General features: G+C 45.6%; 1 protein-coding gene across 1 annotated transcript; it reads right to left on the bottom strand.

The window, feature by feature from the left end:
* Positions 1-7,167: 7,167 nt before the first annotated feature.
* On the bottom strand, positions 7,168-19,152 carry SHISA3 (shisa family member 3). Its single transcript, XM_088450545.1, has 2 exons — positions 18,498-19,152; positions 7,168-7,851 (listed from the first exon to the last, which is right to left on the bottom strand). Exons 1-2 carry the CDS (start codon positions 18,760-18,762, stop codon positions 7,418-7,420), a joined length of 699 nt encoding a protein of 232 aa, XP_088306671.1. The 5' UTR covers positions 18,763-19,152; the 3' UTR covers positions 7,168-7,417.
* Between the last annotated feature and the right edge of the window lie 8,530 nt (positions 19,153-27,682).

Below are 27,682 nucleotides of genomic sequence, written 5' to 3'. Positions count from 1 at the left end.
TTTGGCCAATTTCCGGCATTTGGAAGCAAATTGCTCATTGTCATTTGCTTTCATACCTTACCAGATGTTCATTCCAACCAATCAACTAGTTGGATGTTTGGACAGAAAATCTTTACATGTGTGTATGCACCTTAAATGATTAGCGATCAGCAAGATACTTAAGTATCAGAAAAGTTCCAGGTTCCACGCCCATATATATTCAATTATTTGTCATTTTCTCCCCACAGTAAACCCTTTACAATCTGTGGTCAAATGCGGGATATATGGGTTAAATCTAAGAAGGTGCATTTTAATTCTGACTTTTCCTAGTAGCTCCAGAGGCTGCAAGGAAAAGTGCACCCCTGGGGCTTAACACGCGGGGGATACAGGACCCAGTGGCAGTTCAAGACATGGGCCTGCAGGGCCATCGCCCGAAGAGCCATAGCCTAAAGGGCACAGCCCTGCCTGAATAGAGGCACTCAACATCGCTCGGCTCTGGAAAAACCCACCCCCTGCCCACTTGCTGGTGTTATTGGATATACGCTCATGGGGAGGGAAGGGGCGTGACAGTGCAGCACAAGAGGGCGCTGGGCACAGAGAAGCCTAGTGCCATCCCTGACAGGTCCTAGTTGAATAGGGCAGATATGCCCCTAAATAGTGTGGCTGCATGGATTAAATTAATGACATAAATTTGAAGCTAAAAACTTGGCCCTCATTCAGAGCCATTCGCTATTTGTGTTCGTTCGTTCAAAAACAAGGGGCGGCTATGCAAATGATCCGTTCGCACATTGCAGTCTCTTCACACCTCTAAGTCTGAACGAGCGAGCAAAACATACGCTCGTTTATTTGATAAAAACGCCCCCTGGCCGCTCGCACCATACGTCATGTCCGCTATTTATTAGATTAATCGAGTACATCGAACAGGATATGAACTGCTCGCTATTCTTGTGGTTGGTTTTTTCAACCGCTATTTTGCGAGCAGTTCTGAGTTTAAAAAAACCAAGTGACGTGGTCATTGACGCTGCTGTATTAATTATGCACACCCATAAAACGCCCGTTTTGACCTTTAAGCACGCCTGCGTTCGGATCTCCACTCCCCGTTTTCAAGCACCTTCCCCTGTTACCACATACGCCTCATTCTGTCACTCAAAATAGCAGGCACTCGCTATATTGCGTACAAATGATTTTCGGCCGCACTGACTGGTTCGCGCATGCGTACTAAAAACCGTACGCATGCGCAGATGTGCGAACATCGCTCGGAACGAGCGTACTGCCGCTAGCGGGTGGCTCTGAATGAGGGCCTTTATTTGCATTCTAACTAGCTGCAGCTTTTTCTTATACATTATACAATAACTGTTCACTGCTTATTAGTGAGTGAAACATTTGCAGTAAATAGCTGGATTAATATTAGGTCTATTCGAAGCTTTAAGGAATTTGACATGAGTATTATTGTAGTAGTGTTGTTAATAATTTATTTGCAACTTATCAAAATGCTGGTTATTTATCGTACTGATCCAAAGAGGTGAATTATTAGTCTCTTCTAGAACCATTCCCACACATGCAATTAAATTGAAACATGACAGAAATGATCAAAATTGTTCCATAAAATATTTGCTTGATTCTATATTTAAACACAAAGTTTTGCAAATTTGCCTGCACAAAATTTGACCTTGTTCTCCTACCCAACCACACAGCAGAATTGACCATCCCAGCTATATTTATCTCTGAGATGAGCAAACTAGCTCATAGATTATATTGCTGGAACTTCATTCCACGTGGAAACAAACCACATGTTCTGCCGTAAAACTCAGAGTAATTGTTAGATCAACAGGATGTGCGTAGTACATATTGTCCAAGGAAATACATAATCTTATAAGTTACCCTGTAAGAGATATTACACCTTTTCCTGATGCGAGAGGCTCTATATTTCTCTTAAATTGAGATCAGAAAAACTGCATGTTTATATAGCCAATGTAGTAACTCTAGGACTGTTTGATTTTATTACATTCTTAACCTGTGTTCCTGCAATAAAATAAAATAGCTGGGCTTTCTAAATTCCTACCTATCATTCATTATATATTTATGTGCTACCTAATAACATTGCAGGGAATATCTGAGCCGGTTTTCATGCTTTGTTTGGTTTTTCTTAAAGTAAGGATATATGTTTAATGCCGATACACACTAGACAATGTCTAGTGTGTACCAACCTCGTTAGTGACGGGACCCGGAGGGGTGCCGGCATCTTCAAGTGCATATACACTTACCGATGCCGGTAGCGATAGCGGGGGCCATGCTGCATTCGGCAGCATGGCCCCCGCTGACGATATCCACCAGCCTGCGGCCAATGTTGCTGACAACGCGTGGGAATGCGCATCATCAGCGGCATAGCTGGTACACACTGGCCGATGTAGACGATATGTTGTCCCATACGGCTTAACTGAATATGCTGATCCCAACCTTAACTAAAATCTGTAATCACCATCATTGCTCCTGCGCACCGTCATTACCCCCATTCTGAAAAAAAACAGAATCTGAACAAAATTCTCAAATTCCTGTTCTGTCTGTGAGCTCCCTTGCATATCCAAAATTGTTGATAAGCTAACCTACACCTCTCACACTTTGGGTGTCATTCAGACCCGGTCGTTAGCGCCGATGCGCTCAGACCGGGTCGATGGCCCCCCACAGAGCATGCGCACGACGGCGCCATCGTGCGCATGCGTGAGACCCGCTACGACCGACAGCGCCGGTCGTAGCGGGTCTCGATCCAAAGGGGGCGAGCTGTCGATGTTGATTGACAGCTCGACCCGCTTGGAAGGCGGGCCGGGGGGGTGGCAGCCCAAACGGGGGCGTTCCCATGGGAACGCCTACCGTTTGGGGGTGGCCCCACTGACATCACTAGTGATGTCAGTGGAGAGCTTCCGGCTCAGACAGAGCCGAAAGCTCTCCGGGGCTTACGACAAGGGAGACCCTACCCTAGGGTCTCGTCGTAAGCCGCGATGGTCTTGACCATCACCTTAGGTGGTCGTAAGGTTGTGGGTGTTAACCCACAGCCTTACCACCGCAAAGGAGGATGTCTTGAAAATTCAAGACGTCCTCCCCTCATTCAGACCGACCACACGCTCTGTGCGACCGGCTCTGAATGAGGTCCTTTGTCTTTACACAACTTGTTGGACCCACTGTCATTCCTGACAGTCCACAGAGATTGGACTAAGATAGTCAATAGCCTGATCACAGCTAGATCTAAAGGCCATTACTCCTAATTCTCCTGGATCTCGCTGTTGCATTGGCATCTGTTGACCAGGAATGGGTATGAAATACTGCCGGTCGCATGGAGCCCTACAGGAGCAGAGTGCGACGCAGCAGAAGCCCGACAGCGCTGGAAATCCCGATCGTGGATAGGTAAGTATCCACTAACCTAACCCCCCTAACCCTTACCCTCCTTAGGGGTGCCTAACCCTAACTTCCCCCTCAAGTGCCTAACCCTAACCACCCCCTTCCCCGCTACCTAAACCTAAGTCCCCCGGGGGGGTGCCTAACCTTAAGTCCCCCCCGGGGGTGCCTAACCCTCCCTCCCCCTAGCCTAACCCTCCCGGTGGGGTGCCTAACCCTAAGTCAACCCCCGGGAGCCCTAAACCTAAAGCGGCTGTCTGCGCCCAGCATCACTACGATCGTGATGCCGGGCGCCGGTCTCCCGGCGTCGGGGAAATGCGAGCGTCTACATCTAGACGCCCGGCATTTCACCCTTGCCAGGATAAGACAGTCTGGAAGCCGGCTGCCGGTATATAGGCAGTCGGCTTCCCGATTGCTTCCCGTTGACCACCCTCTTCTCATACTTATAGGTTGTCATCCTACATATCAAATAGAACCTTCAGTGTTTGTTTCTCTGGGTCCACCTTCTCAGCTTCCTTTATCAGTTGGAGTACCACAAGGCTTGATCATAATTCCTGCACTGCTTCTCAAAATATCTCCCAAGTCGACATTGACATGTGGGGTATATTTACTTAAGTGCAGGTTTTTAGAAATGGAGCTCAGGATTTTTTTTTGCATGATTGAGATAGTGAAACCTTTGCTTTCTTATGATTCAATGTACACAAACTTGGTTTAAGGCACAAAATTATTAAAAATATTGTATATAATTTCCTTCAGGCTGTGTGTATAAGATGTAAATGAAATATAAATTAAATTCATGTACAGTATGTACACAAACTTTGAGGCACAAAATGATTGAAAATATTGTATAAAATTACCTGCAGGCTGTGTGTATAAGGTGTATATAACACATGAATGCATTCTGTGTTTACATTTGGGTCCCATTTGCAAGATATCTCATTATGGCATGCACATATTCCAAAATACGGAATATTCCGATATCCAAAATACCCCTGGTCCCAAGCATTTTGGATATGGGAGACTCAACCTGTAGCTATAATCTGATTGGTTGCTATCGGTAAAATCTCCATTTCAAAAAACCTGCACTGTAGTAAATATAACCTTATGTGCAGATCAGGATGTAGTTATGAAGTCGGCGGTCGAAATGCTCAATCGCTGGCTTCCCGACTGTGAAATTCCGGCATGGGACTAATGATAAGCGTCTAAATACCAACGCCTATCATCAGCCCCACGCTGAAATCCTGACTCCCGGCATACTGACCGTAGGTAAGCCAGGTGTCGGGAACAGTTAGCTGCGGGGGGGGAGAGGCTTAGGATTAGGGACTCCCGGGCGGACTTGGGGTTAGGCTCCCCCCAGGGGGAGGGTTAGGTGTAGGTTAGAGGAAGGGGGATAGGGTCAGACAACCCCACCCCACGCCCCCCCTGGGAGGGTTAGGTTGAGGGGTGGAGTGGTTAGGTTTAGGCACCCCTGTGGGGAGGTTAGGGTTAGGCACCCCTAAGGGAGGGTTAAGGGGGTTAGGGGTGGTGCTTACCTCAGTCGGGATCTTCAGCTGCCGGCCTTCCAGCGTCAGTATTTCATCCTCCGGGCTTAGGTCCGGCGGTGATTCATACAGATTCCGTGCAGATCTTCATCTCTCATACACACTCATTACTTGCACCCATTCCCATTTATAGGGCTTTCTTCGCGCTGCACTTCCCTTGCACAACAAGACTTCAAGGGCCAAATGTAATAGGGTGAGAGTTCAGAAAATGTGAGAGAAACCAATGTATTAAAGTCATAGAACATGCAAACTTAAAAAACTCTCCAACTCTCATCCAGGTGTTTCCTCTATTGAAAATACAACTTGATCAATGTATTAGTGTGAGAGTTTTACTGCTAAACTCTCACCCTATTACATTTGGCCCCTAGTCTCCAAACCTTAAAGCATTTCCTGAAAACCTTCCTCTTCAGGCAAGCTTATGAAATTCCTGAACCACCCACTTAAACGCAAAACTTTTACATGTGTTTTTCTACCCTCAAACAACCCCCAGATCACTGGGGGACTCCACACACGTATTGTTGATGTTAAATTCGTATTTTATATTTTATTTAATTTCTTATTGTTTTATGTCAATATGTTATTCTATCATACAGTTGCTACTTTTAATATTATATTGTGTAGTATTTACTGTTATTTTGATCTTCTGATACTATTTACACTAATATGTGAATCCATTAAAGGAGCACTTTACTCCAGAACTCACCATTGTATTATATATATTTATAGTATGATTTGTTAATTTTAAACACAGCAGTTGTTACTGTTTGTCTGACCGCTGTGTTAATACTCCAGGCTATACGGTCATGATATTACGTAAGATAAGGATCCAGATTTGATTGGAGATTTACCATTTATTAGGGTTTTTAGCAGTGCCGGGAATAATGTTTTATTTACTTATACAGCCCACAAAGCAATTTATACCCTTGAAATCTGGCTGAACCAAGATGCAATATGTAGCACTTGACCTCATGTATTAAACTCCAATTCTCATATAGATTGTAAGCTCGTGAGCAGGGTCCTGTTACCTCACTGTCTGTCTGTTGTTATCCAGTCTCATTTTATTGCTGTTTGTTCTAAATTGAAAAGCGCAGTGGAATGCGATGTAACTATATAAATAAATGTTTATCAAGGTAACAGGGATGCTTGCATGTTATTGGTTAGGAGCATAAGTTCAAAATTCACAGAAATCCAAGTTAGCCAAAATAATATACAATAACTAGTAGTTTTGGGTACGTTCCAGTGCCTGTATTCATTCCCACACCCCCTATACTTATCCTGTTGAGAATTCACCTCTCGACTGTCATTTCTCCATCACCAGCAGAGGAAGCGGTGGGAAGAGGGTCCGCAGACTCCCATTACGTATGGCAAAGACATGACAGCCTTGCTAGAGGGGCCTGGCGGGGCCCGGGTCTGGCGCCCCCCCCCTCCTTCCCAGCAGCCCAGCACATAGCTGGGCTGCTGTGTGAGACTGCTCGCGGCTGCTGCAGCAGCCAGAGCAGTCTCCTATTGCTGTGGGGAGGAGCGATCACACTGATCGCGGCCCGCCCCCCGCCCCCCCCCCCTGCTTAGCACTGGGCTGGGGGTCTTACAGCGCCCCCTCCCCGGCCGCTAAGCGGCGCTGCAAAAGTTAGTTTTTTTTTTTCAGGGGGGCGTGGCCACGCCTCCCACAATTAGGACACGCCCCCTCCATTACCCGAGCCCGGCCAGGCTCTCAACGGCCCTGACTGCAGCAAGGGGAAGTGATTGCTGCGGAAGTGGGGGAAGGTGAGTGCTGAGGAGGGGAGTGCTGTAGGGGTGAGTTCTGCGGAGGTGAGGTGAGTGTTATGGAGGGGTAGGTGGGTGCTGCAGTGAGGGGAGGTGTGAGGAGAGGTAAGTGCTGCAGTGAGGGCAGGTGAGGTGTGAGGAGATACTATTAAATGCTATTAAAAACATTTTAAAAAGATATATTAATTTGTAATATAATTATTATAACAGGCAGCACCTCCAGACAGATCTTCTGTCAGAAGCAGATCCAAAAAATTTTGGACATATATATGAGGGACGTGCAATCAGGTGAGGCAGAGCCTCCCCTATCATACTCCGTCATGCTCCAGAGTTTTGATATAAAAACAGTTTTTTTTATACTTGTGTGCCTCCCCAGCCATTGACCTCACCGCACATCACTGTATATACCTATATACACATTATATCATTATAAGCAGAAATTATATAGTACTTGTAGTGTGTTTATTTTGTTTTTTGCACAGAAACATTGATGGCCAATGTATCAGCAGCAAATCGGTTGTTACAGCAGTTCACAAGCATCAACATAAATGTTGTCTATATTGTAAACCATCTATTACACACTATTATTGTCTTCTCTGCTAAATACATATTGTACAGAACTTTTTGTCCTTTCTAAATTGCTTTACAATGTCCTGTTGAAAGGCCGCTATGGATATTTCTTTGTCTGAAGTCTTAGTGTACACTATCCATGCTGTAGTCCACAACAATTTATTTGATTACTCCTATTGTCGGAAGTCGGTACAGCCCTTATTTGAGTTTCCATCTGGTTGGAGCGGATATGAGAAGTACTGGGTGGAGACCAGATATGTAGAGGGCGGGTTCAGATGGATGGAGTGTGCTGAAGAGTAAGGAGGTGGAGGTGAGGTCACAAGGCAACCGGGGTCTGCCCTGGAAGAGGAGAGTCTCCGTACTGAACTCCCAGTGGAGGTGGAACTGGTGGCAGTGCTGGATTGTCTGGATGGAGTTCGTAGGTTAGTACTGGTCAATATCATAGGGAGAGATTCTGGAGGATAACTGCGCAATGTGAACCTCATTGGCTGTTGAGATGTCTGCTTTGGCCTCAAACATGTGCAACAGTAGACCGCCACCAGAGAGCCCACAATGATAAAGGCGACAAACATGGACCCAACAACGAGGAATGGAACATACACAGGTTCTGCAAAATAAGATACAAAAAGTTAGTATGCGTCACCTATGAGCTTTTCTCATCCTTGTCTAAAGTAATACTAACAGTTTGGGGGAGATAAAGTGGAGAGAGAGAAAGTGCTAACCAATTGTTTGCAAACTGACAGGAGCTGATTGGTTGGTAGTTTTGGGTCTATTTACTAAGCCTTGGATGGAGATAAAATGAACAGCGATAAATTACCAGCCAATCGGCTTCTAACTGCCATGTCATAGGCTGTGTTTGAAAAACTGACAGTTGGGAGCTGATTGGTTGGTACTTTATCTCCATCCACGGCTTAGTACATAGACCCTTTATCTCAATCCAAACTTTGATAAAATCTCCCCCAGTGGGGGAGATGTATCAAAACTTCAAGAAAGATAAAGTGGGCAATTTGCCCATAGCGACCAATCGGCTTTTAGCTATCATTTATCTAGCAGAATCTATGGAATGACAGAAGCCGATTGATATGCGCAACTTCTGAAGGTTTGATACATCTCTCCCATAGAGCTTAGAGCTCTTCTGTTTTCCCAAACAGCTGAGTGTTCTTTATATACCATTTGATCTCTTTAGTAGCATTTTTACAGCTTGTGTGTGGCTATAGAGTGTACATTTATTTCAGTGGATTTGGAATTCAGCAGCTTTTTTCAATCTTCTAGTCAAACTCTCTCCATGTGACATCCATATAGTGTGCTGAATACTTAACTGAGTCTATTTTGCATATTTTAATGAAGCTGAGGAGGGTATTGAGCCAACTCCCAAACAAATCCAGTTAGATATACTGTATTCCAATTTGCAAACAGTCACAAATTTGACGAAAACCTCCCATACGTGTGTGTTATCTTATATATGCGGTAACCGTAACCCATTGTCTGCAGTATCACCAATTTTTGTATCACAATTCCCTATCATGCCCTTTCCCAGGTTTACTGATGATACTATCCATAGTACAACATGTAATCCCAAAATGTCATCTTTCTGTATAATTTTACGATAGTGCTTCCTCTTTATGCTTCCCCCATTGCTAACCCCCAGCCCCTAATATACTGAGTTCTGGGAAATCAGGGGGTCACGTAGTGAGCACAACCACCGTTTGGTCCTTCTAGTGTGGGAGCGCTATGCAATGAAAGCCTTGCTCAGTGCCCACTTCAGAAGAAGGAAAGTCTTCCATAAGAAATAGTAATCATGTTATCTCATAGCCTGAGCTGCTGCAGCCTTCAATATGCACCTGCAGATCAGGAAAAAATTTATGCAGAGAAGTAAGCTACCATTTGCTGTCTACCCAGCAAAAAAAGTATTTTGCAATATGCCCTGCTAGTCTGACAGGGTAAGATGAGACTTGTAATTCAACATCAGCTTGTAGCCATACATTGCCCAAGCCGAAGAGCAAAGACAAGGAAAAGATATTGTATCAGGGAGTGTAATGTATCCCTTGTAGTAAGCATACCTCAAAACTGCCAAATGTCCGGTGGGACAATGCTTTGAGGGCTCTGTATCACATTGCCCCATGTGCCGGAAGTTTAGTATGTCCCACTAACTCACTGGTTACAAACTTGTCCATCGCTGCTCCTGAACTAACTTGGCCCAGCATTGGCAAATTTGAAGGGAGGACTAGGAAAATAAAATAAAATCCATAGTGGTGAGGGAGAGGAAATTTAGGGCGAGCTTGTAGGTTAGAGAAGGTGGTTTGGTAAGGGGCTGGTGGAGAAGAGATGGAGAGCAGAATGAGGAGCTGGTAGGTTACAGAAGGTTGTGGGATAAGGGGCTGGTTTGGGAGAGAGGTGAAGAGTGGACCGCGGAGCAGGTAGGGTAGAGATGGTTGTGGAATAAGTGGCTGGTGGGGGAGAGAGGAGGTTGGAGTGGGGAGCAGGTAGGTTACAGAAGGTTGGGTGAGGGGCTGGTGGGGGAGAGAGGAAGGTTGGAGTGGGGAGCTGGTAGGTTAGAGATGGTTGTGGGGTGACGGGCTGGTGGGGGAGAGGAATGTTTGGGTGAGAGGCTGGTAGGTTACAGAAGGTTGTGGGGTGAGAGGCTGGTGGGGAGAGAGGAAGGTTGGAGTGAGGAGCTGGTAGGTTCTAGGAGGCGGTGAGGTAAGGGGCTGGTGGGGGAGAGAGGCAGGTTGGGGAGAGGGGCTGGTAGGTTACAGAAGGTTGTGGGATGAGGGGCTGGTGGGGGAGAGAGGAAGGTTGGAGTGAAGAGCTGGTAGGTTGGAGGAGAATGTATGGTAAGAGACTGGTGGGGGAGAGAGGAAGGTTGGAGTGGGGAGCTGGTAGGTTAGATACGGTTGGGGGGTGAGGGGCTGGTGAGGGAAAAAGGAAGGTTGGAGTGAAGAGCTGGTAGGTTAGAGGAGGCGGTGAGGTAAGGGGCTGGTGGGGGAGAGAGGCAGGTTGGGGAGAGGGGCTGGTAGGTTACAGAAGGTTGTGGGATGAGGGGCTGGTGGGGGAGAGAGGAAGGTTGGAGTGAGGAGCTGGTAGGTTGGAGGAGATTGTATGGTAAGAGACTGGTGGGGGAGCTGGTAGGTTAGATACGGTTGTGGGGTGAGGGGCTGGTGAGGGAAAAAGGAAGGTTGGAGTGATGAGCTGGTAAGTTAGAGGAGGCTGTGAGGCAAGGGGCTGGTGGGAGAGAGAGGCAAGTTAGAGTGAGGAGTTGGTGGTGGTGAGAAGATTGTGGCATGAGAGGTAAGTGGGGAAAGGAACTTTTTCGGAGGGAGGAAAGTTGGAAACGGGTAGATCTTACATGTATGGCATGCCAGGAAAGGAGGTGAGTACATAGTGTCGGGTGTGGTATATTTTGTCAACATTTAACATGTCGATATGAGAATGTGCTTGGCATGTTGACAAAACGCCCCTGGTAGTCTACTGGTGACTTACCTGTTGCGGTGGGTCCGGCATATCTATTGGTGCTTTCAGCGGTGAGTATATTGCTAATCCTGACACCTAACCCTCCTCCTAGTGTAGGGGTGGGCAATAAGTGACCCCCCCCCCCCCCAGATGTTTTAAAACTACACATCCCTGCATGCCCTGCAGCAGATTTGCTATTTGGCCATGCTAAAAATTGTTGCAATGCATTCTGGGATTTGTATTTCAACAACAGCTGGAGGGCCATCTATTGCCCATCCCTGCCCTAGTGCCTAACCCTAACCTCCCATAGCCTAACCCTCCCCCTCCAGTCCATGCATAATGTCAACTTTGTGGACATACTGACATGTTCAATGTTGACATCATAACTGTCAATATTATGAATGGCAATATTGTAAATGTGGACATTATAACTCCATCCCTCAGTGCCTGGAGGCAGGTGTGTGTGATTATTGGTGGGTGGATGTGAATGTAGACAGCATGTATAAATAAAAGACTTATACTTTTTTATTTCTTTATTCTTTTATGCACAAATATATTAGATGTGTGTTAATGTGACTCATACGTGCTGCGTTACAGGTATCAAGCTGACTTTTGCCATCTAGCTGAAGTTATTGCAAATAAATGTGCATCTGTTGGGCAAGATGTAGGTTTTCTTCTCTCTGAACAGCCAGTACCCTGCCGGCTGCCTGACTCAAATGTCCCATCCACTCATTGCAGGCTGCTAAGCTACCTGAGCCTGTGAGCAGGAAGCGAATACTTTCACACCATAAATAATGAGGCAACACTGTGTTCCAACATCAACACACTCCAACAGAGGCAGGAGGGGAAACATATAAAACATGCTGGGAAATCTCACTGACCCACACAAGAATCAAATGATCTTCTGTGTAACTCATCTGCAGCATTCACACACATTTCCCTCATTTATCTGCACATATGGAGCAATAACACTATGAAAAGCTGTGGGCTCACAAAGATGTATGCAAACTCTTACAGAAGTCTTAGATGTATCCGTTAATGACAGTGAGCCGCTAGCATAAAGGTTATTAATGATGGTGCGTTACCATCAGCTAGCTAGCAACTTTATATACATTGTAATTGTCAAGCATCTAAATGTTTTATACATAAAAGTGACTGCAGTAAAGGATCAGGGTAAACATTTAAACTAAGAAAGTGAATACATAATGATCCATTTATAAGAATGTGTGTATACAAAATCTTCCCATCTGAGGACTATACCAACAAATCATTTTCTATGTAAAATTGTTTCAGAAAGGTTCCATGCATAGTATTCTTATTCCTGTACTGCGTTGCAGATTAGTGACAACATACTGTATACTGGTCACGCACACGTCAATACCTGAAGTGATATCAGGCAATAGAACCAATATTGGACATATTGATAAATGTGGTCTGATAGTGTCCTTGGATAGGCAGATAGACTAAAATAGCTACATACTATGAGATTTCGTTATCAAACCAAGAATCTGAACAATTTTTTCAGCAAAATGAAGGGTCCGATATTTGTGCTACACACTATACATTCTATATATACATAGTATAAAATAAAGTCCCTGGCAGGTGTCTGTCTGTCTGTTCGGGCTAATCTCTAGAACCACTGGAAAGATTTTGATGCAGTTTCACTATTCTACAGCATTTGCCGAAGGAGGTTTAGGTGTATAAATGTATAATGTATGACAAAAGGGAGCTGAGCAGTGATGATTTTAGTGAAGCAAGTCAATTAATAAAACGGCCATCCAAATGATTTCTTGGCTTACGCTGCCTAAACCGTTAAAGATATATCACGATGATGGCCTTTATTTTATACCATGCAAAGATTGATACGTACTGTATAATCTGGTTTTTCTAGAAAAAAAAAAAAAGGATGTAAAGCATGTTTACTGATACAATATTTCAGTTTTACCCATTTTTTTACAGCTCCTATTTTATTTATGTGAAAAACAACTCTGTAATTTCAAACAAGTCCAATTCCCGGTAAGATTGTGCTTTGGCATTACAATAAATATAGCACAGGGACACACACTTAACGTGGCTAAGTGGAGACTGTTTGTCTTATGGACAACTTTACGTGGCCCTTTTGCGTGTCACCTCACAACTTTTCGTGTCGACGTCAGGAGGAAAATGACTAATGTCGTCTACAAGGCAATCTTATAAGACCTCGGTTAAAAAAGACTATCGCCGTAAATTAAAAATTGCTCCCATGAGTAGCTGGGGCGGGTCACTAGTTTAAATTAAATACATAGCAAATTTCTTAGTGCATTTGCATATGTAAGGATGATGAGGTATTCAGGAAAGGTCATTGGAAATATGCAGAGCCGTAACTAGACTTTTTGGTGCCCTGTGCCAGAAAGAGCATTGGTGCCCCCCTCATTTTTCAAAGGGACATAATGCATCCAAAAAAGGGCCATGGCTTCATGAGGAACAGCCAGGGAAGAGATGGGAGGGGCCAGGAGATGCTGGGGATGAAATAATAGGAAGCTACAAGTGAGAATGATAATAAACAGAAATTTGACAGGCCCACACCGCGCCCCCTGACCTGTGGTGCCCTGTGTGATGGCACCGGCTGCACTAACCTAGCTACGGCCCTGGAAATATGGTCAGAATGCCCAGACACTGCACGACATCGGGACATTTTGGCCGATAACGTCTGGCAAGTCTGACCCATCGGATAATTGAAGGAGTGCATTTGGGACCATACCGTTTTTTACACTCATGCCTACACACTATACAATAAATGAGGCCGATCACCCAATTATTGGCAAATCAGCTCAATAACTGTATAGTGTGTGGCCAGCTTAATGAGTCACCTTCCAACAGCACTAATAGGAGCAAATGTGGCTGTACCAAGTGTGGATCAGCCATGTCTCGTCCAATTTGGCCACTTAAATGTGTGGCCAACTTAGATTGTGATCCTGACGCTTGGAAAGCAGGATTGTACCATGTGTAGCAAACTTTACATTATGGGTACATTTACTTACATGTTGCAGTAACCCATAGCAACATGTCAGACATGTATTATCATCTTTTTACATTTGCTAATTAGTTGCTATGGGTTATGGCGAAGAAGAACAATCTGCATTAAAATGATTTATACAGTTGTAATACGTTCTAGTTTGCAATCTAAGAACCTATTCTCTCAAGGTTCTGCTTAGTATTGTGAAGGGCAAACCGTAGACAATCTTCAATAAATTTCACCTTTATGGGGAAAATTAGTGATGAGATTGATGCAAAATGCCTTCACACTGCCTTTCTGGAGGCACTTTATATCCATTGCGCACAATTGAATTTGCCTTTGTAAATGCTGTACATCACTTTGAGGAGCACATGCAAGTCCACATACTAGAGGATGCCACCTTACTTCTTAATGGAGATGCCATTTTTTTTTAAACTCAGGGAAATGTGTGTAATGAGTTACTGTATCAGTGGGGTTACCAATACATGCCATGTGATTGTTATTATATGGACACGGGAAGGGGTGTATCTATTATGGGTGCAGGGGGGGCAAGCACCGCACACCCTGCACCCATATTATTTAAAACTTACCTCTCCAAGGTCCCGAACCGTGTGTCAGCGCTGTACAAAAAGCCGGAAAAATGGCCGCCGCGGGCATTTTTCCGGTCGTTTTGCGCATGCGCAGTAGACTCCCGGCACACTCTAGTGCCCAGAGTCTACTAATGCTCCGGTGGCCGGCCAGTCGTGTCAGTCGGCTGCCGGGAAGAGGGGAGGGGACCCCGGACGGGGAATACACACGGGGCCCCCTCCTCTCTGAAGACAACCCTGGACACGGGGGTATATTTACTAAAGTGCTGGTTTTTAGAAGTGGAGTTGTTGCACATAGCAACCAATCAGGTTCTACTTATCATTTATATAGCACCTTCTAGACAATAATATCTAGAATTTGATTGGTTGCTATGGGCAACAACTCCACTTCTAAAATCCTACACTTTAGTAGTAAATATACCCCTGGGAATACATTAAGGGATCTATTTATGAAGCAGTGATAATCAACTTTTTCTCTGTTTGTTTGTTTTTTTTGTCAGACAAAGAGTTTATCAGCGAGTAAGAAGAGTAATACTGGAGATAAATCATTGATTTCTCTTGCAGTCCCTTTATACTAACTTTGTACCATGTCCCCATATCCTGCTAAGGGCACAGTGGTTTCTATACAATTTATCATGGGATGTTACCTAATTATCTTTAATTGGGGAACCCGAAGAGGCTTCAGAGAATCTCCTCTGGGCAGGGTTTTCCGAACTCGATCCTCAAGGCACTCTACCGTCCAGCTTTTGAGGATATCCATGCTTGTGAACAAATGGCATAATCAAACTGAAATCTTAATTCAGTCAACTGTGTTTAAACATGGATATGGATATCCTTAAACCTGGACTGTTCAGGTGCCTTGAGGATGGCGTGTGGAAACCCTAACTCAGGCTATTAACAAAATTCCTCGGTGACAGCATTGGGCAGCCTGTTAGGTTGAGGACACCTCTGCATAGCATAGCTACCATCATTTTTGTAGGATTTGGGAGACATTCAATTAGTGTGACATTCTGGGTTGTTTTTTGTGTGTGAGTATGAATTAGTCATGCAGGTTTTACTGTTACGGGGAATGGTTTGTGGAAGCCTAGAGCCTTATATACATTTATTTGTTGTACAAATGTCTTATATATTTGTTACCTAATTTTTTTTACCTGAAGGCGGTAGTGGGTGCAGATATATATAGGGGGAGCCTGATTCTGGTCACTCCTGGACCTCAGCATCATTAGGTCACATGTAATAAAGATATAATGCTAGTTGCCATGACAGCTGGCATTAGATTTATCTTGAATTAGGTGTCCTCTGACGAAAGGCATTCTGTGGAAAGCACAACCTGAAATATCTGCTTCCAAAGCTGAGACACAGCACTGAGAAACCGAATCAAACTTTTTGAGGCATCTGCTGGAACCAGAGGCTGACTGACAGCTCAGATGGTGCAGCTAAACACACATTTTTTATTTTTTTTAACAATTTCTTATATTTGTGGATAGTTTTGAAAGTGGGAACTACACCTCTGCACCAGCTGAGCTTAATTCTCGCCTATTTGTCCATATTCACTGTAATGTACATGAAGACGATATCCCTTCTATGAATGTATTGACATTATATTGATGGGTAGTTCTAGGTGCAAAAATGTTGAATCTTATCAGACTGCTTGGACAGGATTCTGTAAAGTGCGTGAAGCCAATATAACTTTTCCCAAATTAAATATTTCACTGAAGTCATCCTAGCAGTTTATTCTATACCAATTCCTCATTCATACGCACAAGGAAAAACTGCAGACACCTATCTATAAGAACCTTTAATGTCTGAGCATATAATGAACATGCATTGTAATCCCCTCAGCCTTCATTAACACAAGCATGGCTTAGTTTACCTGACAATTAGGGGGGCTTATTCAATAAAGTGATGCAAAGACCTATGTTGTGTTGTAACCCACAGCAACAAACCAGATATGGGGTCTATTTAATAAGCTGTGTTAGGAGATAAAGTGAATGGTGATAAGGTACCTGCCAATCAGCTCCTAACTGTCATGTCACAGGCTGTGTTTGAAAAATGGCAGTTAGGAGCTGATTGGCTGGTACCCTAGCACCGTTCACTTTATCTCCTAACACAGCTTAGTAAATAGACCTCATGATCTTTCACCAGACCCAATACTCTACCTGATGTTACTTATGGAAGACATGGTATCCTCTCTGCTGGGAGTACTGCTGCATGCAAGAGACATTTCTAAGGACACGGCAGCTAGGACAACACATGTTCATGACTCACTTCCGTTAAGTACAATTTGTTTGCTATTTTTTTTTTTAAATATAAGTATATAATATCAAATATAGTGCTACTTCTGTCACAGAGAAAAAAAAATGACCCTTTGCACTTTACTGTACGTATCCAAATACACTCCAGGCAGGGCATAAAATGCTCTCCGCTGGGACGTTAGTGCTGTGAAGTATTGTACAGGAGGTCTGGGTATAGTATTACATGCCTCACCCTAGGTAATTTGGTCAGCACAGTATGCCTTGCTGTATAAAAGGTTATATGCATTGCCTCACTTACTGAAGTGGTTTTACAGAAATTTACGACTAACTGCTTGTGTGCCAAGGACACAACGAAAAGATTATTTTTTTTCTAGATGATTTTAGGATTTAGATCAAGATATAAAAATATACTGTTGCTGGCATAAATACTAGCATGAAAGCTATATAAGGAAATCCATGTTACAGAATGATGCATTTGCCAAAGTAACCTTACAGCTCCTGATTATAAACCCACTGGGCGTTTATTTTCTGTATCCAGAACTACTGTGTGTGTATATGTGTTTGTATTACACTGCACTGATTTATCTTTCATCACATTTATGTTTACTTGTGAGTGTGAGTTCTAATAAATTCCTGATTCATCAAATCTGCCTGAATTTTTATTAGGAAATAAAATAGAAACAACAGTGTTTCCACTCACTTGTATAAAGAGGTTACTGTTTTACATATATATCAGTATACATACTTGCAATGCAGAACCATTGTAGGTATGATGAATACTTTAAGACAAAAGGAGTAGAATAATAATACTGTACGTAACAGACAACTGATCAGTTTATGGTAAGAGGTTGGTTTAATACATTAATGGACAAAGTCACCCAGGACTGAAAAGTTGGGAGTAAATTCTAAGATGGTAGAAACGGGAGACATGGCAGGATGCCCTTCTCTTCTGATGACTAGTCCCACTGACAGGTTCAGTAGCAGTAGGCACACTCAGAAGCATGGGGACCCTCTTGACACTGGATTATAAGTGGGTAACCTTTTGGGACCAGGTTATATGGATATTCAAAATAAAACATCATGGCAGAATTATCATTTAATTGGCATTTGACTAAATTGGAATGTGTGCCAGCGGTACAGATGTTACATTGTAAACTCCTCTCTGGAGGGTGCATGAATAATATTCTGTGTTCAGATTTATACAATATCTCTGCAATATACAATATAAATAAACACTGCTAATAACACTGCTTTGCTAAGCTATTGTAAAATACAAAATATCGGTGGCTATAATCATTGTCACAGTAGTTAGTTTCATAACACTAGTTCCACTTGTTTATTGTAAATTGTTAAACATAGCAGATTATAAGGATATTATAAGAGTTCAGTCCCCAATGTAATATTTTGGTATATCACTTGGGGTAGATACACCAAGCCTTGGAAATTGATAAAATGGAGAGTGATAAAGTACCAACCAACCATCTAATAACTGACATTTTTCAAACACAGCCTATAAACTGACAGGAGCTAATTGGTTGGTACTTTATCACTCTCCAAGGCTCAGTGCATCTCTCCCAGTAGACATGCAATATAAAAAGATATGAATTATTACATATGTGTGCTAGTCACACCTTTTCAGTAACCTTTCCTGACACATTTGTCTTTTTATCTGAAGTGTTTTTGTTTGTTTTTAAATGCTCTTCCTATTCTCTTTTTTTTTTTATTGTCTCTCTATGGCTAACTGGACGGTGCACTGACTACGAGTCCTACATTAGATGGCACCAAATACAGTTATGTATGAGAATGGGAAAGAACCTGTCAATGTTGAACAAGCTTAGACCATCATTAGCGGTCGTGGGCTAGGACTTGTAGTTCCCCAGCACTATTAAGCCTTAGCATAACTTAAACTATCTTATCTATGACCAGTTGCACCCTCCTTCGGACCTGAACCCAGAGAAGTACTCACGGGCTGTGACGCCGGTACTCTCTAGCTCCCGGTCATTGGTGCAGCCTCCTTGCTCCAGCCTTGCGTCAGACGCAGCGCAGCAGTAGCGCAATGAGCAGGAGCCGCAGCAGATAGTGGCGTCCACAGTGTCAAAATCCTCCGGGCACTGGAATCCCGGCTGGTAATTGCCGGCAGCGTCCACCCATCCGTGGCAGTACTCTCCTTGCGCCCTGGCAGTGCCCCATGTGAAGAAAGCGATGGTTAAATAGCATCCCAGTAACTCCATAATTGCTGCACTGGTTTGTAGCTGGCTGCAGCCCCTACAGCTGACTTATCCTCCGGTGTCCTTCCTTACAGGGTATAACAAGGGTAGAAGTCAGCCATGGAGTATGCCCACATAGACATGGCATGCATGAGATGGGCAGCACTTAATATGAGCAGTGCAGGTTCGAGGCACATGTTCCAGTTCTCTCAACTCAGGTTTTTGCACACACAGCATGCTGTGCTCCCCCTATACATTCTACTGGTGCCCTCCATAGATTAGATCTAGGGGGTTCCCTTCTGGAAACAACTGACACGTCAGGGCTAGAACTGTGATTTCAGGGCATCACTTTTCACCTGGATGCATCCCCCTTATTGTAGCTGAGACTGGGAGTCCTGGAGCTGCTGACTTATCTCTGCCAGTGGCTGCTGCTGTTCTCTCTCTTTCTCCTGCAGGCAGCAGCCTCTGGTGGTCTCTCTATGTGCATGTCTGGCAGCCTGTCACTCCCCCCAGCCCCCGGGGTCACAAGGCAGCTAATGAGAGGAGCTCCCCTGCCACTCACTGCCCTCCATTGTCACCAGCACAGAGGCAGATCTCAGTTCCCCCCTGGGAGCTGCCACACAATGGAATCCAGCACACCAGCCCCCCTCATTACCCTCAATTTATTTTTAAATGCTGGCTAATTTGAAATGGATTTTTTTTTTCAGTCACAGAAAAGCAATCTTTATTCTTCTCTAACAGGGCAACTTTCTGTAAGCTCTTAGGATTTCTTAAATATATTTCTGCTTTTCCAAGTATTTTTTGCGGACATTGATGTCACTGCATTTGCCATCCCCCTGCTATGAATGCTTTTACTAATTCTCCAGATACATTTATTATGGACATTCTTAAATTAGTAAAAGAAAAAAAATCAGCGTGATGGTGAAAGTAAATAATTAATTGCAGTAATGTATTAAAGTTTGAGTGACCACCTGGTGCCAGATTATCAGCAGGGGTCCTGCCAGGTTGAATTTTATGCTTTTCAATCCAATGAATTTTTGTTTGTGAGAAAACTGCCAATGAGCATCTCTTTGCTGAGTTAGACAGTTACCGGAGTATAATTAACACAGATATTTCCACTCCAGTCCAGAAGGCCAGATTAATGAAGGTCACATGTTATTGACTCCATTACCAACGGGGAAAATATGGATTGCAAATCCTTTCTTTTACAGAGACTGAGGGACTGCATAGTGTCTATTATCATTTAATACTGTTACTTACACATAAGGCCATTAACCGAATTACACCAACATACATCTCTTCACTCATCTCAAAATATCTCCCAACCCGACCTCTCCGCTCAGCACAAGAACTGCGTCTCTCATCCCCACGCATTACTTGCTCCCATTTACGGTTACAGGACTTTCTTCGGGCTGCACCCACTCTATGGAATGCCTTACCACACACAATAAGACTTACCTCTACTCTTCAATCCTTCAAGCGTTCCCTGAAAACTCACCTCTTCAGACAAGCTTATCAGATTCCAGAACCGACCACATAACCTTCATAGCTTCCATGTCTTATCACATCCCCTCTCACAGTCCATACATAACCTCACATATTGTCTTACTTTCACATACTCCTGACATTTTGCCGACATTCCTGTGTGACTGGATCATGCAGCCCACCAAGAAACTCTGCATTCTGGCCAGACCAAATTGCAATATATATAGCACCTATCCTTGTGTATCAATGCCTGTTTCCCTATAGATTGTAAGCTTGCAAGCAGGGCCCTCTTACCTCTATGTCTGTCTGTTATTACCCTGTTTTGTTCTATCAATGTTTCCAATTGTAAAGCGCAACGGAATATGCTGCGCTATATAAGAAACTGTTAATAAATAAATAAATAAATTTAGGCCAGTGAAACACCTGACAATCCATGGGGCAATAAATTATATTAGTTGGAATTTGTCGAATCTCCCCACCCGCCCCAAAATTAATTGGCGTGGGGTAAAACGTTAGCTTGCCATTATTTTAACTGGAAGAACAATAAAGGGGGGTCACTGAAACCTCCATCTACCTAAGTTATAGATCAGTGTATCAGGGATTCAGTATGATTTGCCGCCGGCCGGTTCAAATCCTGGCAGCAGGGAAAATCGCGATCGTCAAAAGGTAAGTATTGACTAACCTAATTTTCCCCCCTAACCCTCCCGTAGGGGTGCCTAACCCTAACCTTCCCCCCCAGTGCCTAACCCTAACCTCCCCTCTAAGTGCCTAACCCTAGGTTTAGGCTTCCCCATAGCCTAAACCTAAGTCTCCCAGGGGGGTGCCTAACCATAACCCTCCCTTCCCCTAGCCTAACCCTCCTGGGGGGGTGCCTAAACCTAAGTCCCCCCGGGAACTCTAAACCTAACCCTGCCCTCCGCGTTTGTCTGCGCCCGGCTTACCTTCGATCGGTAAGCCGGGTGTCGGGCTCCCGGCGTAGGGAAAATGATAGGCGTCGGGACATAGACGCCTGTCATTTAACCCTTGCCGGGATTAGACAGTCGGGAAGCCGATGGCCGGGATTCCGTCCATCGGCTTCCCAAATGCTTCCCATGTTTGTATGGGTCCCTACAATATAATTGTCAATAAAAAATGCTGGTGATATTATTAGAAGGTATAATGTGTAAATATTTCTAGTACTACAAATGTGCTACATACACTAGAGTGTCCCCAATTCACTTTATGGCACACAGAAACCTCCATTTGCATTATGACACATTGCCCCCAAAGCTGGTGATGTAGCTATGTCTGGGGCCCCCACATGTGTGGGTGCCCCTGGGCGACTGCCTTGTTAATAAACCAGCTCTGCAGTAGGATCCCTAGTCTCAATTTATTATTTTTTTGTAGGTTAGCCATAAAACTAGAAAATTAGGATACACGATGTTGGACACAAATTACAAGGAGTGATCTCATTATGGACGGTAATAGCGAACTGGTGCATAGAAAAGAAAACTCTATCTATAATGAGTGTATGGCGAAAAGAAAAAGAAAAGGGAAGGAAAAGATGGGAGGAAGGGCAGAGAAGCCGCAATACCAACTTTTGGGGCAGTTGGGACATAGAATGCAACAGTAAATATCATTGATGCATAAGGTGCGCATGTAATTCCCAACGGTAGTTATGGGAAAGGGAATCACACTTTATGGCAGGTGGCCCTGTGCTCCCCGTACTGTATAAAAAGATTTAGGGCACTATTTATCAAGTTGAGAAAAAGCCAGAGATTTGGAGTCACCCAATCTATCAGAAATGTTAGCACTGCACTGAAAGGATTGTCCATCTCTTGTCCTTGCTAGCTTTCCCATATAATGCACATGGAAGCCTATTTCTCCAAGGATCACGGTACTACATCCACCAGCGCTTTCATTCTTTTTGTAGTAGCAGAAAAAGTTCAATTAAAAATGCTTTATTATTGATATAAAGCATAGTTTTTACATGGAATTTTTACAAATGAATTTTTCTCTAATTTTATAAATTTCTTTGTTATCAACAAGTGTTACTGAAAGTCCAAGTCTGGGCTAGCTTTAATATAATGCATGATATTATACACACATACTGTCTACAATTATTGCATAGGGCCTTATTCAGAGATGGACGGATTTGCAGAGCCGCACACAAGTGACTGTGCAAATCCATCTATCTCAGATGCAAATGCAGAAGGAGATGCCAGACACCTCCTTGCTGCATTTGCGATCCCAGCTCTGCGACCGACGCTACATCTTAGGTCAGGCTGTGGGAGCTGAAGCTTCCCGCAGTCTGGCCGGTGCCTGGTTACACAAGCAGCCAGGAAATCTGCGTCCACCAATGCAGACCCTGGCCTCGTCCTTCATGGAAAATGGAGGCAACGCACCCCGTTTCTGGGAACAGCGACCAGGCACGTCCCCGCTCCAACCTCCAAATGCTGCAGCTTGGGGGGTCTGCGAGCGAAATGGCAGAAACCGTTCTGCATATGCGCAGTACGGGTCCTGCGCAGGCGCAGAGCCCTAACCATCAGAGATCGGAGATGTGCATTCATCCTCAGATGAACGTACATTTCCGAATCGGGCCCATAATGCAATGCTGGTGTTTCTGCATTCTCTGTGAGACTCTACAGGTGGCTGCTTTGAAAATTTGTTGTATAAGTTTAAATGTTTGGCCACATCTATGCGGGAAGTGGGGAAAGATGTTTTGAGCTGTCAGGACATATATTTGAGTATATATAGACAGGGCCATAACTAAGGGTGTGCAAGCTGTGCCACCTCCCAGAGTGTAAGGCATACTTGCCTACCATCCCAGAATGGCCAGGAGGCTCCCGAAACTCGTGTGGCACTCCCAGCCACCTGGAAAGGTGGACAAGTCTTCCAGAGGCTGGGGATACCCAGCCACGGCTGCCCACTTCCTCAGTGAAGTGAGCAGCACAAGTGGCCAATGATGCAATTCGCTTTGAATCGTGGCTATACCCCCACTCCACAATACATATAGGGGGCAGGGCTACAATGGCACGATTGCACCGGACCCACCCACCTCCGCCAAGCCCACCACATCGCCAACCCGCAACCTGCCTACCACCGTCAAGCCCCATCCCCTGCAGTGCCAACCTGGCTACCTCCTCCAAGAGGGCAGTGGCGGATCTAGACTTTACTTTTAGGGGGGACTGTTTAAGAATAAATACCGACTCCTCCCCTCTCTTTTCATTACAAAGGCTCCCCCCAACCCATCATGTGCACCAGACCCTCCCTCCCAATCCCAGATATACCTCACAAAGACAGATTGACAGCACACTTCTGAAAAAGTGACAGGCAGGACCAGGCCCCCCGAATAATAATTTGCAGCACAAAGGCTCCCCACATCCCCACGTGTGCACCTGACTCCCCCCCACTGATATGCTCCACAAATACAGTACTCACAGAACTCTTCTGAAAACATGACAGCAGGGCCTGTGCTCGTGTGTTTGGCACCCCCTGCAAACAATAAATGTGCGCCCTCCTTCAAATAGGAGAGGCAGTGGGTGACACTGGGCAGAGGCAGTAGGGGACACAAAGTGGGTGACACTGGGGAAAGGCAGTGGGTGATGCTGAGGAGTGGCAATGGATAACACTGCGGAGAGGCAGTGGGTGACACAGGGGAGAGGCAGTGGGTGACACTGCGGGGAGGCAGTGGTCAATGCTGGGGAGAGGAAGTGGCTGACTAGGAGAGGCAGGGAGGGGCAGTAGGAGACACCAGGGGAACACTAGGCTGGAAAAGGGTGTACACTGGGCTGAATGAGGGGGGACACTACAAGACTGTCTGGGTGTTCTTGCTGAGGGGCAGTTAGATGGGGCAGTGGGTTGATTGGGGGGAGAAGGGAGGAGACACTAGACTGGCAGGGTGGGAGTCACTGCAGTGATGGGTCAGTCAGATAGTGGGGAACACTGGGCTTGGATGCTGGGCTGGATCCACTTTGTGGTTAGGGAGACTGGGTAGGATGGGGAGGGGCAGTGATATAGGGGTGGGAAGTGGGAACACTAGACTGAATGAGGGGGGATCACTGTGACTGGCTGGGAGTTCTAGGTAAGGGGCAGTGGGCTGGTTGGTGAGGGAAGGAGGGAGAAACTGGGCTTGCAGTATTGGAGACACTGGGATGGGGGAACAGTAATGGTAAGGAACACTTATTGGAGAATGGGCAAACACTGTTGTGTTCGGAAGCCTTAACCTGCTGCTGTCCCATATCTGCCTGGCCCTGCACACTTGCTGCAGCCTCCTGAGCAGCCCTTCAGCTCCTGCTGCTGCTGTCATCTGGGAGCGTGTCCGTGACTGTCTTTCCCTGGCGGTACAATGCATGCGGCCGGGATTAGTGGGAGGGGAAGGACTGGTGCTGTGCCCAGCACAGGCGTCAGTGTCAGGCAGCCACAGTCAGTGAGTTGCTGGGCTGTGAGTATAGAAGGCGGAGTCTCACTCCAGCTCAGGGGCAGACACAGCTCACTGCCCGGCTGCCATACAGTTTGACAGCGCAGGCTCAGCCGCTAAGCAGCAGGTCAGGCGCAGCGGAGAGGGAAGGAAGGGGGCGAGGGGAACAAGATCGGCGGTGCCGCTGGTGGTGGTGAGGAACCGCTTGGCCAGGCAGACTCAGCCCACTACCTGGCTGTCATGTCATTTAAGGTTCAGCGCAGGTTATTACCTCACCCGGTGCGCCCACCCACCCCCTCTGCTCTGCCCGCGGTCCTGCCATCCTGGACACATAGGAGTCTGCGATATGTGTACGGGGGGCGATCACCTTCATCGCCCCCCCCCCCCGCACTGGATCTGCCCATGCTGGAGTGGGCAACCAAAAGATTGGCAAGTATTGTGTAAGGCCAAAAGCGTCACCATCGCTGCCCCATGGCACCTATATTTGACTTACAGGGTGCGTGCAACAGCAGCTTGAGATCCACCAGTGACCCACCCTTTGTGTTCTAAGGAAGCACCAAAAGCTCAGCTTCCTGGTACTGGAGCTGGCATGACTCCCTCTTTAAGACGTCATGCCCAGGACACATTATCGGCCATTATTAGCCCAGCGCTGTATATAGTATATGACGAATATATAATGAGTGTGATACACACAGGCCCCTGGGTCCGAGGGTCCCACAATGCACACCCTATATTATATTATACAGTACTTACTTTACGGTTAGGTCTAGACTGTACAGGGCTGATGGCCCTGTGACGTCACACCCACGTGACTCGGCCTGAAAGGGGGAGGGGCTGGGATGGTAACGGGGACCAAAAGTGTCCCCTTGCGGGCTCGCTACGCTCGCCATGCTTCGGGCACGGTGGCTCGCTGCGCTCGCCACAAATATATATTCCCCCTCTATGCCCTAGTTGATGGTAACGCAGGAGCGGTCCAGCCTCCTGCAGCGGTCACATGGTGTCTACATCACAGAGGTCCTTTCTCCAACTTGGAAATAGCAGCAACCCTTACTTTACCTCTATGGAGTCCCACTTTGGCCGGTGTTGCAGTCAGAAATCACTGGGTAAATGGTGCGGCAGCCATTTTGCCAAAGATTTGCTTATGTGCAATAGAGAAGTCTCTGGAAACATAAGCGCATGCACCATGTCCCCAGAGAGCTGCACATGCCGTAGAGGAGGGAGCCAGCACGAAGGCTGCACACAGGGCTCCTCCTCTCTTAAACCACCCCTGATATAGTATTAGTTTTCCGACATTGGTCATGGTATGGAGAAAGATCTCCTAGGTCATCTCTTCTTCTGCAGCTGATTGGAGATGTCAGAATACTTTGACATTCAAAAGACTTTGGTAAATTTGAAAGCCTCAAACTTATTCATGATATGATTGTGACTTTAAGCTACAGTAAAATGATGATGCCCAAGCATGTGAATATTATATTATGTGTATCTAATACATGGTCATACTGTCTATTTGTCTCTGGTGAATACATATCTTGCTGGTTCTCACTGGATTTAATAACAATATTTGATTAAATGTTCCTAATGGTTTCATGTCTGTAATTCCCTGATGTTACAAACGTCTCCAATCTTCTAGATTTCCAGATGAAGATTAGGCTATTGTTCTAGCTCAGGGGTTCTCAAACGATTTTACTCTGGGACCCCGTCTGACAATAAAAATGATTACAGGACCCCAGCAAGTTACCACCGAATGGCCGCTACACAGGTGTGGTCAGCAGATCGTATACGCACAGTAGCACTATGGAGGCGTAAAACAGAAGTGAAGTGTTGTTAATGCAAACACCTCATTTCTTACACATCGCAGGGATGAGCTCCTTCTGGAGCCCATGGCCCGGCATGTTTTTTTTTGATGCATTCATGCAAATGTTCATTTTCTACCCCCATCAAGGCTTTGAGGGTGGCAGAGAGAGGCACAGGGTGACTGGGGAGACAGGGAACAGTTGGTGACAGGCAGAGGGTGGCATGAATATGCAGTGAGTGACAGGGGGAGACGTCACCGGGTGTGGTGACAGCTGGTGCGGCGCTCACTGGCGTGCACTCGAAAGAGGGTGTGGCCGCATGTTACACCCTGTCTTCGTCATTCTAGGGGCTTGCCCAGCACTCCGGGAGCTGCTGGGAAGCCCGCAGCCTCTCTGAACACGGGGGTGGACCACGTGTGCACACACAGCCTGGTGACACCATCCGAGGAAGTTACACAAAAATAGCAGAGCAGCTCTCATGGTGTCACCTGGTGGGCCCTCACCCCCTAGTGACGCCACTGCAGCGAAAAGGCATTGGGAAAGCGAAAGGCAGTGGGTAATGGAGAGAAGCAGAGGGTGACAGGGAGAGGTATAGGGTGACAGGAAGCAGTGAGTGGCAGAGGGTGACAGGGAGAGGCACTAGGTGACAGGGAGAGCCAGAGGTGTGCCACCTGTCCACTTTTATATTTAATGTGTGCTTTAATAAATGTCCTTTACATCAAGTTGTGTCACCTTACATATTTAATTACATTGTGTCACCTCCCACCCCTTATATATATTTCAGTTGTGCTCCCTGACCTCCCCTTATATATTTTAGTGGTGCCACCTGCCCCCTTATATATTTAATTTGTGTCCCCTGCCACACTTATATATGTAATGTGTGCTCCCTGCCCCCTCATATATTTATTGAAGTTGAGACCCCCATCCCCCCTTTCATTTACCTTTAGTCTTCAAGTTGTCGCTGTGGGTCAGATGACGAAGCCAACCTGCCACACTCACCGGACGCAGTGATTGGTGGAGGAGGCCATGGAGAAAATAAAAAACAGGGCATGGCGGACTGGGTGTCAACCCCGTCTTCCAAGGTAAGGAGCAGGTCCTTCAAGGCAACTTGTCCGACCTTATTGCCGATGGTCCAGACCACTATTGAGTCTTCCTCTTGGCCCGTGGGACTGTCCCAGGGGGATACTCATTGTTAGTCAGGGCAGAAGGCAGCCATGGGCCCCTTAGTCCCCTGGGGAGGAGGAAGGAGCTAGGAGGCAGATGGCTG

The sequence above is a fragment of the Taudactylus pleione genome, unplaced genomic scaffold, assembly GCF_031769625.1.
Source record: "Taudactylus pleione unplaced genomic scaffold, aTauple2 ptg000519l, whole genome shotgun sequence".
NCBI classification, from domain to species: Eukaryota; Metazoa; Chordata; class Amphibia; order Anura; family Myobatrachidae; genus Taudactylus; species Taudactylus pleione.
Note: the sequence above shows the minus strand (reverse complement) of the source record. Positions and strands in the feature narration are given on the sequence as shown.